Source organism: Etheostoma spectabile, chromosome 5 (genome assembly GCF_008692095.1).
Source record: "Etheostoma spectabile isolate EspeVRDwgs_2016 chromosome 5, UIUC_Espe_1.0, whole genome shotgun sequence".
NCBI lineage: Eukaryota > Metazoa > Chordata > Actinopteri > Perciformes > Percidae > Etheostoma > Etheostoma spectabile.
In genome coordinates this window covers 10,587,985-10,598,526 of record NC_045737.1, presented here as the reverse complement: position 1 = coordinate 10,598,526, position 10,542 = coordinate 10,587,985, and the positions used below count along the sequence as shown (strand labels likewise).

The following is a 10,542-nucleotide window of genomic DNA, read 5'->3' as shown; positions in this document are numbered from 1 at the left end:
GTTACTGGTGTGTGGTGTGTGTGTGTTACTGTGTGTGGACTGTGTTGTGTTAACTGTGTGTGTGTGTGTGTTTTTCTGTGTAAACTAATATAATTAGATAATCTAATTAGATAATAATAGAATATTAAACTCACCTGGCTCGGTAGGGAGGTCGCCAGGATCCCTCGGAGGTCTCAGGAGCCTTCGTCTTTGTCTGGACGGGGCTACGAGCCGCTGCTGATAGGCCTCTGCAGAACGCTAAGGCCCCCCGCCCTCCGGCCCTCACTGAGCGAGACTGAGACAGCAGAGCAATGCGGAACACTAATGGACGACAGTTGAGCAGAGCAGACAGGTTAGAGAGAGAGGTTAGAAGACAGACAGGGTTATAACACTACCGGTTAGAGACAGACAGACAGGTAGAGACCAGACGGTTATAGAGAGAGGTGTAGAGACAGACAGGTTAGGAGACGACAGGTTAGAGACAGACATTTTTTAGAGACAGACAGTTAGAGCAGACAGACAGTTTTAGAGACAGCAGGTTAGAGACAGACCGACAGTTTATAGACAGACAGGTTTAGAGACAACAGTTTAGAGACTAGACAGAACAGGTTTAGGAGACATACAGACAGGTTAGAGACAGGACAGACATTTAGAGACAGACATGACAGTTATAGCCGAACGTGTTGAGACAGACAGCCAGGTTAGAGACCGACAGACAGTTTTACAGACAGACAACAGGTTAGAGAGCAGACTGGGTAAAGAGACAGCAGTCGAGAGACAGTTAGGAGACAGACATGTCAGAGAGACAGACAGTTTAGAGAACATACCGGTCAAGAGACAGACAGGTTATAGCAGACAGACAGACAGGTCAGCGAGACAGACAGTTAGAGACAGACGACAAGTTTGAGACAGACCAGTTTAGAGAGACAGACCAGTTAAGACAGTTTAGAGAGACAGACTAGTTAAAGACAGATGGGTAGAGAGGACAGGTTGATAGACAGACATGTCAAGAGACAGACAGACAGGTCAGAACAGACCGACAAGGTTAGAGATACATACATGTTAGAGACAGGTAGGTTAGCGCGAGAGGACAGTTGAGAGACAGTTTAAGACCGCACCGAACAGTTAGGTTAGAGAGAGAGACATGTAGAGAGACAGTTTAGAGAGACAGTTTGAGACGGTAGGTCAGAGCGACAGACGGTACAAAACAGGTAGGTTATAGACAGGTAGGTTAGAGAGAGAGACAGGGTTAAGAGACATGTTGAGGACAGGTAAGAGAGACAGTTCCGTACCGGGTGGGTCTGCGGAGAGCAGCTCCTGCATCACTGCGGCCGCGTGGCGCCCCAGCCAGAGCTTCGCGCCCATGTGCAGCGCCGGAGGTTCTGCAGCACGGCTCCCACCTCACGCCACTGGTACTCCCATGGTTACTGCCTACCCCCACAGGCATGCACAGGAAGCGAAGAGCAATGGCCGTCTCGGGCGAGGTGACCTGGAAGAGACAGACACCCTTAGGTATGGAGCCCCAAATCCCATCACCAAACCCACCATACATCCCTGTAAGATAATCACAACTTTTAGTGTGTTATAGAGCAGCATAACTCTCCACCAGACCCATGTAAATAATCACTACTTTTAGCTGTTTATATAGAGCACATATTCCACCAGACTCCATGTAATAATCACTATTTTAGCGTGTATAGAGCAGCAGATCTCCACCAGACTCCAATGTAATAATCACTGTACTTTTAGCGTGTATAAGAGCCGCATATCTCCCCAACTCCATGTAAATAATCAATACTTTGCATGTAATGGAGCAGCATATCTCCCCCAGACTCCCATGTAAATCATCACTACTTTTAGGCATGTATAGAGCAGCATATCTCCACCAGACCCAGGTATAATCACTACTTTTTAGTGTGTATATGCACATATCTCCCCAGACTCCTGAAATAATCACTACTTTTAGTGGGTATATAGCACATGATCTCCACCAACCCATGAAATATCACTCACTACTTTTAGCGTGTAATAGAGCAGCATATCCCACCCACGCCTGTAAATAATCACTCGACTTTTAGTGTGTAAGAGCAGCATATCTCCACCAGACTCCATGTAAATAATCACTACTTTTAGCGTTTATAGAGCGCATATCTACCACCAGACCTCCATGTAAATACCACTCCGTTTCGCATGTATAGAGCCTCAATCTCCACCAACTCCAGTTCTAATCACTGACTACTTTATAGCGTTGTATAGAGCTCATATCTGCCACCAGACTCAAAAATGTAAATAATCCTACTTTTAACGTGTATAGAGTGCGCAGAACCACCAACTCCTGTAAATATCACTACTTTTAGCATGTATAGGCAGCATATCTCCCCCAGACTCCATATCCATAATCACTACGTTTGAGCGTGTATAGAGCAGCATATCTCCACCCGACTCCATGTAAATATCCTACATTTTTCCGTGTGTATAGGCAGCATATCTCCACCAGACTCCATGTAAATAATCACCAGTGTCGTTTTAGTCAACAGGAAGTGACCTCGTACCTGTATGAGCAGTCTCATGATGTCTCGTAGCTGCGGCGGCCGGCCCGGCGGCGGGCCCGCTCATGATGAGCTGAAGAGGGCCGCAGGTGAGCCCCAGGTAACAGCAGTGTTGGTGTCCCGGCTTCTCTGGGTTCCACCACGCCTCTCCTGCACACCCTCACGCACACACACACCCACACAGGGCGTTACTTGTGTGTGTGTCTCTGTCTGCCTAGCTGTAAGATGTTTTTGTCTTCCAGTCCATTTTTGTGTGTTTGTGTGTGTGTGTTTGTGTTGTGTGTGTGTGTTGTGTGGTGTGTGTGTGTGTGTCTTTCTAAACCTTTGAAAGGAGGCGTCGTGGCGCGGAGGGAGCATGATTAAGTCTGCTAGCAGAGAGACGGAGGGGGGCGCGCCAGGCCCTCCACGTCCTTGTTCTCACACACACCACAAACACACACACACACACACACCCACACCACACACACACACACACACACACTAATTAATTGAGGATAATTATCACCTAAATGCATAACTGTGGTCGATTTTTATTTCACATTTTGACGCTTCGCGTCAACTGAATGCCCCCTCTCCTCTCTCTCTCTCACCTCTCCCCTCTCTCTCTCTGTCGCTCTCGTCTCTCTCTCTCGCTCTCTCTGTTCTGTCTCTCTCAGTGTGTGTGTGTTACTGTGTGTGTGTGTGTGTGTGTGTGTGTGTGTGTGTGTGTGTTCCAGTTCACCTGAACCGAGAGTCGCCCAAATTAACGTCTCTGTCCAACCAGACGCTCCAGGTGCTCGTTTTAAACGAACCAAACGAGCCAGGTGTGAAACAACCTTAGTTAGACGCCAACTACTTTGCTAATCGTTTATCAAGTCTTTTTTTTTTTTAATTATATATATTAGACTATATATTAAATTATAAAAAAAGGTCAAAAACTCTGTTTCCAGCTTATTAAATGTGACTATCTTCTATTTTCTTCTCTCCTCTGAGACAGTAAACTGAATATCTTATGTTCTGGACACAATGAGACATTTGAGGACGTCATCTTGGGCTTTTTGGGAGACACAGATCCACATTTTTCACCATTTCCTGACATTTTAGAGACTAAACAACTAATCCATCCATCCAGAAATTAATCAACACATTACCAAACAATGAAAATAATCATTAAAGTTAGTTGCAGCCATAGTTCAATGAGCTCACCTAAGTCCCAGGAGCCCAAGGTGACATCTTCAAATGTTATGTTGTGTCCGACTAGCTGTCCAAAAGCCAAAGATATTCAGTTGGCAATTATTTAAAAAAAAAAAATTAAAAATAAATATCACATTTGAGAAGATGTAGCTAACTAGCAAAAAGTCCAAAATGACGCCCCAGCTGTTTTTTATTAATGTTTTTGTCACTTTTTTGTATATTAGTTGGTCTCATTTGTAACACTAGCACTCTAATTAAATACTTTGTGAGTTTGTTCTGCAAAAGGTGTCAACTTATATTAGATAAAACGTATTATTATTATTAATTTAGTCTGGATAACTCGTGTCGTGTCGTTACACTGTATGAAAAAACATCCCGAGTTATATCATTGAGAGGTGTTTACCCAGCAAAACGAGCCGTAACCTTGCTGAAATGTGACTTTGGGTAAATTAAGGTGACACTGGACGTTCATAGCAATGTTAGCAAAGTTAGGGTACATCGAGAAAGCAACTACGGGAAATAATAAAAACTGTAGCTCGGTTTTTATTCCGGTTTAACGCAACGTTACGCTAGCCTGCTCGACTAGTTTGTTCAGTCGACTCAGCCAAGCGGACGTGTTTTAACCGGCTAAGCTAACTAAAGGATGGGTAGCTATGTCGAACGTTCTATTGCTAACGGTCGTTAGCAACAGCCGTTCGGCACACTTAGCAACGCTCCGTGGCTATTGCACGTGAATGAGCCGTTGCGGCGGAGCGAGCGTGACGTGCCGTGCCGTGCCGTGCCGCTACGCCGCCCTCCGTGTACGTTACCTTGACGGAGTCCACGGGGTACATCACGGTGTGCTCCAGGATGCCAGCCACGGCTCCCGCTGTCATGTGGGTCGTCACGGAGACATGAGGTGGCAAGCTCTCGTAGTCGCCGCCGCCGCCGTCGTCGTCCTGGCTCGGGGTCTGCGACATCTCCAGCGTTGCCACCGCCGGGTCCGAGCTCAACTCCATCCGCGGTGAGCTCTCCTCCCGTCGGGGCTTCTGGAACAAGACGACACTCAGGGAGAAGTCGGAGTCGGAGGCGGCATGGACAACCACAACATCATCCCTACTTACTGGAGTTTCCAGCGCCCCTGTGACGTCCACCGTTGAAGGGGGCGTGGCTCGGTTGAATATGGACCAATGATTTCCGGGCGATTCAACAATGGGGCGGGCTCTTGGTTTGAGGCAGCCAATGAAAAGTGTCCGGTGGTGGATTCCTTTGACAGTTCACTGAGCTGCTGTTTCTGCTGATGTGCATGCCTGCTTGTGTCTGGTTTGAATGGGTTTGACAAAAGTTTAATCGCATACCTGCTCGGTTAGATAACTAGGGATGGTCTCCTTATCAGGCACCATCTGTTTTTTACTAATACTATAGGGAAGTCTTCTTTTCGGCTCCAACTTCCTTACTAGTTTTCTCGAAAATGGCTCACCAGTTGTTTAAGGAAATATTAAGACCGACAGACAAATAGCCTCGGGAGGGAAGTATTAAAACTACTCTATTACAAGTCAAACTGCGTCACAGTTTAACAAAAGTAAGACTGACACAAAAAATGATATTTATTCAAGAACTTTGCATCATGTTTTTATCAACTGGCCATGTTTTTTTTATTTATATCTCAAATAAACGCAAGATAACTTACAGCTCTGAAATACTTGTACAAGGTAGAAAGTATAATAATAAACAAGAGAGTCCAACGCGCGCACACACACACACACACGCACACACACACACACACACACACACACACACATGTAACACCATCACACTTACACAACACACACCCAGGTACACACTACACACACACACACCATACCTTGCACCACATACACACACAAACACACTAACCATACACACACAGGTACACGTACACACAACACACACCTATTGACACATACACACGCACACACAGTACACAGACCTACACACACACACACAAGTACACCACACACACCTACACACACAGATACCATCACACAGACCACACACACACGCACACACACACACGTACACACACTATTGCACACATACACACGCACACACACAGGACTACACACAACACACCACACACGTAACCCACACACACACGTACACCACACACACACACACACAGGTACACAACAACCACACAACACACTATTGCACCATACACAACCACACACACAGGTAACACATACACACACCACACACACGTTACACACACAACCACGTAACACACACACACACACACAGGTACACATACACACACCACACACTATTGCACCATAGCATCTTCCACCCACATAACAACACATTTAAAAACACGCTTTGTTCACAACACGGCTATTGGTTTAATTCAAATCCACATTTATTTTATTTTATTAATTTATTTGACAGGGACAGTGAACATTAATTAACATCGCTGTAAACGCTGTTTTTCATCCGTTGTCCCTGGACGGATCTTAAAATTGTCTCCCTAAAAAAAAAAAACACAATATGAAGATTACAGTCAACAATACACATATAAAAGTAGTATCTAGAACAGGTGTCGGTAAGATCTTGAAGAGGATTCTTATTTTTTCTGTCTCTACGTTTCCATCCACACGTTTTTTATCCAAATTAAGTGATATCAAATTAAAAATGACTTATGGAAACAGTAAAATTTGATGGAATTTCTCTTGATTGATACTCGGTTTATGCGATAAAGCTCAGTTTCTTTTAAAAGATCCAAATTATAATTCTCTCTTACACCATAAACTATAATTTACTTGACTTTCTATTTTTTACAATGATTGGTTAATTGGACACTTTTCATTTAATTTGGATGTTTTGTCAGTTTTTTATGTTCACTGATCTTCAAAGGAAGATCTTAACCGCTTCAAAGTCATTGAGAGGTTATCTGACTGTTTTTGGAGTCGAATGGTGGTTCCCGCTGTCGAACCTGTAGGGGGGCGGGGCTCTATAGAGAAACCTGAGGGGTGGTCTATAAGACCAACCTGTAGGGGGAACTCTAATAGAAAACCTTTAGGGAGGCTCTATAGAGAAACCGGATAGGGTAGCTCTATAGAGAAAACCCTGTAGAGGGGCGTCTATATGAGAAACCTGTAGGGGGGGGTCTATAGAGAAACCTGTAGTGGGGTCTCTAAGAGAACCTGTAAGTGGAGGCTCTATAGAGAACCTTGGGGTGGCCTATAGAAAACTCAGCGTGGGGTGCCTCTATTAATGAAACCTGTAGGTGCGTCTATAGAAACCGTAGGGGGTCTATAGAGACACCTGTAGGGGGCTCTAATAGAGAAACCTGTAGGGGGCTCTAAGAGAAACTTGTAGTGGGGGTCTCTATAGAGAAACCTGTAGGGGGTCTCTATAGAGAAAACCTGGGGTGGCTCTAAGAGAAACCTGTAGGGGCTTATAGAGAAACCTGTAGGGGATCTCTATAGAGAAAACCTGTAGTGGGAGGTCTATAGAGAATGAAGTGGAGTTCTTATAGAAGAAACCTGAGGGCTCTATATGAAACCTTGGGGGGCTATAGAAACCTCTACGGGGGGGCTCTATAGAGAAACCTGTAGGCTCATAGAGAACCTGTATGTAATGGTAGTGGTGCCTACGTGTTTTGTGTGTGTTGTGTGTGTGTGTTTGTGTGTGTGTGTGTGGTGTGTGTGTGCTTGTTTTGTCTCATTGTATTTCTTGGTGTTTTTATTTTTCAGATGTTGTCAAAAAAGTAATAAAACATTTTAAAAAATGAAGACCAAAGTTAAGACTCCACTGATTTCAAAGCGATTTGGGACATTTGTCCGTGCAACAATTGCTTTGCTTGTGTATGAGTTCGTTATACTTATAAATTACCCACAAAAAACAAGAGTTTATAAAACAATAAAATGTAGCTTACGCACAACCCCCACCCCCCCCCCCCCCCCCCCCCCACACACTGCACCACGTCATATCTCACGTAACGTTTCAAAGTAAACGACCTTAAGCGAGAACAGAAGCAAAGCTCACGCATCCGAGGAGAAGTAGGGCGTTCTTATCGGGGGGGGGGGGCTCAGTGTGCTTTAGTGTGTGGGTGTGTCTGTGTGTGTTTCTTTGAGTGGATTGTGTTTGTGTGTCTCTGGTGTGTGTGTTGTGTGTATGTGTGTGTGTTTGTGTTTGGTGTTTGTTGAGTTTCTGTTGATTGAGGTGTGTTGGTGTTGTCTCTTTGATGTGTGTGCGTGCGTGTGTTTCTGTGAGTGAGGTGTTTTGTGTGTGCTTTGAGAGTGTGCGTCGTGTGTCTCTGTGAGTAGTGAGTGGGTGTGATTGGAGCGTGGTGTTCTGTGTTAGTGGTGTTTTTGGGTGTCCTCTGTGAGTGGTGTTGTGTGAGTTGTGGGGTGTCCTTGAGTGAGTGTGGTTTTTTTGTGTTCCCTCTGTGAGAGTGTGTTTGTGTGGGGTGCGTGTGTGTTTGGTGGTCTCTGTGAGTGAGTGTGTTTGTGTGTCTCTGTAGAGTGTGTGTGGGTTTTGTGTGTGTTTGTGTGTCTCGTGAGGTGAGTGTTTTGTGTGAGTGATGTGTCTCTGTGAGTGAGTAGTGTGTTTGTGGTTTGTCTCTGTGGTGAGTGATGTGTTTTGTGTTCTCTGATTGAGTGAGTGAGTTTTGTGTTTGTCTAGTGTGAGTGAGTGAGTGAGGATGTGTCTCTGTGAGTGAGTGAGTGACTGATGAGTGGTGTGTGTTTCTTGGAGTGCGGAGTGTGTTTGTGTCTCTGTCAGTGCGTGTGTGTTTGTGTTTCTCTTGTGTGTGTGTGTTTGTGTGTGTTTGTGAGTGAGTGTGTTTGTGTTTGTCTGCCTCTGTGAGTGTGTGTTTGTGTGTCTCTGTGAGTGTGTGTGTTTGTGTGTGTCTGTGAATAAGTGTATTTGTGCGTGGGTGCGTGTGTGTGTCTCTGTGAATGTGTTTGTGTGTTGGTGTGTCTCTGTCTGTGTGTGTGTGTGTTTGTGTATGTCTCTGTGAGTGAGTGTGTTTGTGTATGTCTCTGGGAGTGTTTGTGTTTGTGTGTTTCTGTGAGTAAGTGTTTGTGTGTCTCTGTGAGTGTGTGTGTTTGTGTGTTTCTGTGAGTAAGTGTTTGTGTGTGGGTGCGTGTGTGTTTGTGTGTGTGGGTGGGTGCGTGTGTGTTTGTGTGTCTCTGTGAGTGTGTGTGTTTGTGTGTGTTTCTGTGAGTAAGTGATTGTGTGTGGGTGCGTGGTGTGTTTGTGGTCTCTGTGAGTGTGTGTGTTTGTGTGTGTGTTTCTGGAGTAAGTGTTTGTGGTGGGTGCGTGTGTGTTGTGTGTCCTCTTTGTGAGTGAGTGAGTTTGTTTGGTGTGTGGTGTGCGTGTGTGGGGTTGTGTGTGTGGGTGGGTGCGTGTGTGTTTGTGTGTCTCTGTGAGTATGTGTGAGTTTGTGTGAGTTTGTGTGAGTTTTTTTAAATATTTAAATATTTAAAAAACTATAAAAGACAACCCAATCCCTAAAAGAGGTTCAGGTTCACACACACACACACACACACACACACACACACACCGACACAGACAGACACAGACACACAGACACACACTCCCCCAAACTACACTAGACTACACAACTGTACAACTTTTGTCAGATACATTTAGAAACAGAAGCGATTGGAGAAGTTACAGAATATTAAAAGTGAACTGATCTCACACATCACCTCGTCATGTTACTCCATTCATAAATAAACAGCCGGGGCAGAAGCCTCTCGGCAAAGCAAACACATTTATCTTTTATTATAAGAAGAATGATGTCATCTCACTTTCAAACATGGACACTAACGGATGCTCCTTCACCGGTTTAACGACTGTATTATTCAATTAAATGAGTCCAGACACTAGTGGTGTTAAAGGTCCCAGGACATGGTGATCTGTGGAGGCCAGAAGTTCAGAACCACCTTCTCAGTCAATGGGTTTCCTTTATTTTCATGACTAAACTTGAACTTTGACTTTTTTCTTCTTTTTTTTTGTGACTGTTATTGCCCCTCTTCATTCTAACCCCAACCGGTCGTCAGACACCGCCTACCAAGAGCCTGGGTCCGGGTCCGGGTCTGGGTCCTCTCACCCTCTCACCCCCTACATGACACTGGGGGGTCCCTGAGCAGCTCCTTCAGCAGCAGACTGCTACCCCCCCCCCCCCAGGTGTAAGGAGGAGGGGTACCGCAGGTCTCTGTCAGACTCTACAACACCTGCACCACCTGATAATGTAATTGCTATTCCTTTTTTCTCCCACCTACACCACAAACATTGAAAAAAAAGCACCAAAAGTGTTGAAAAGAAGTACACAAACGTAAGAAAAAGTAAAAAACATTGATAGAAAGAGTCAACAAAAGTGTTGATTTTCAATTTTGACGGGAAGACGACACGAGGGTTAAAGTCTCAGCTCGTTGAGTTCAGCTCATGGAGAAAGGAGGCAAAACAAAATTCATGCATTTATGATTTTGTTCAGTGTAAAAGGAAAGAAAGAAAGAAAGAAAGAAAGAGTTAATGATCTCCACAGCAAACGATTTGGACTGGATCTATTAACCGCTAAGCTCTAAACACCCGGCGGTGTGTTGGGCGACGGTGATGACTCAGCCGTGGGGGGGGGGGGGGGGGGGGGGGGGGTGGGGGCTGTGGCTCAGTGGTGGAGCGGCAAACTGGAAAGTTGGTGGTTCAATCCCTGGCCCTGCGTCCCACGTTATAGTGTCATGGGTAAGGTAAGACACGAACCCTAAGTTGGCGCATTTGTGTGTGTTGTGTTGTGTGTTGTGTGTGTGTGTTTTTGTGTGTGTGTGTGTATCTGATGACCATGTGTACAGGTGTGTTGGTGTGTATCTGATGAGCAGAT

The 10,542-nt window shown here is 45.1% G+C and overlaps 2 protein-coding genes and 1 long non-coding RNA gene across 4 annotated transcripts in view; all 3 read right to left on the bottom strand.

Moving 5' to 3' along the window:
* Positions 1-5,071, bottom strand: part of slc25a37 (solute carrier family 25 member 37) — an 18,501-nt gene extending 13,430 nt beyond the window's left edge. The window contains exons 1-2 of one of the 2 annotated variants that reach the window (XM_032517037.1): positions 4,805-5,071; positions 4,511-4,729 (exon numbers count right to left, since the gene is read on the bottom strand). In XM_032517037.1, coding sequence (XP_032372928.1) covers positions 4,511-4,699 — 189 coding nt within the window. In that variant the 5' untranslated portion in view covers positions 4,700-4,729; positions 4,805-5,071. The other variant, XM_032517036.1, reaches the window with a different exon arrangement.
* Positions 5,072-6,657: 1,586 nt separating this feature from the next.
* On the bottom strand, positions 6,658-7,032 carry LOC116690248 (uncharacterized). The gene is made up of 3 exons (XR_004332210.1): positions 6,981-7,032; positions 6,810-6,835; positions 6,658-6,678 (listed from the first exon to the last, which is right to left on the bottom strand). It is a non-coding gene; the product is annotated as an uncharacterized LOC116690248 (long non-coding RNA).
* A 1,321-nt stretch (positions 7,033-8,353) lies between these two features.
* entpd4 (ectonucleoside triphosphate diphosphohydrolase 4) overlaps positions 8,354-10,542 on the bottom strand; it is a 20,455-nt gene continuing 18,266 nt past the window's right edge. The window contains exon 13 of the transcript XR_004332188.1: positions 8,354-8,367. The gene's annotated coding sequence lies outside the window, so the exon portion shown is untranslated. The remainder of the gene's footprint in view (positions 8,368-10,542) is intronic.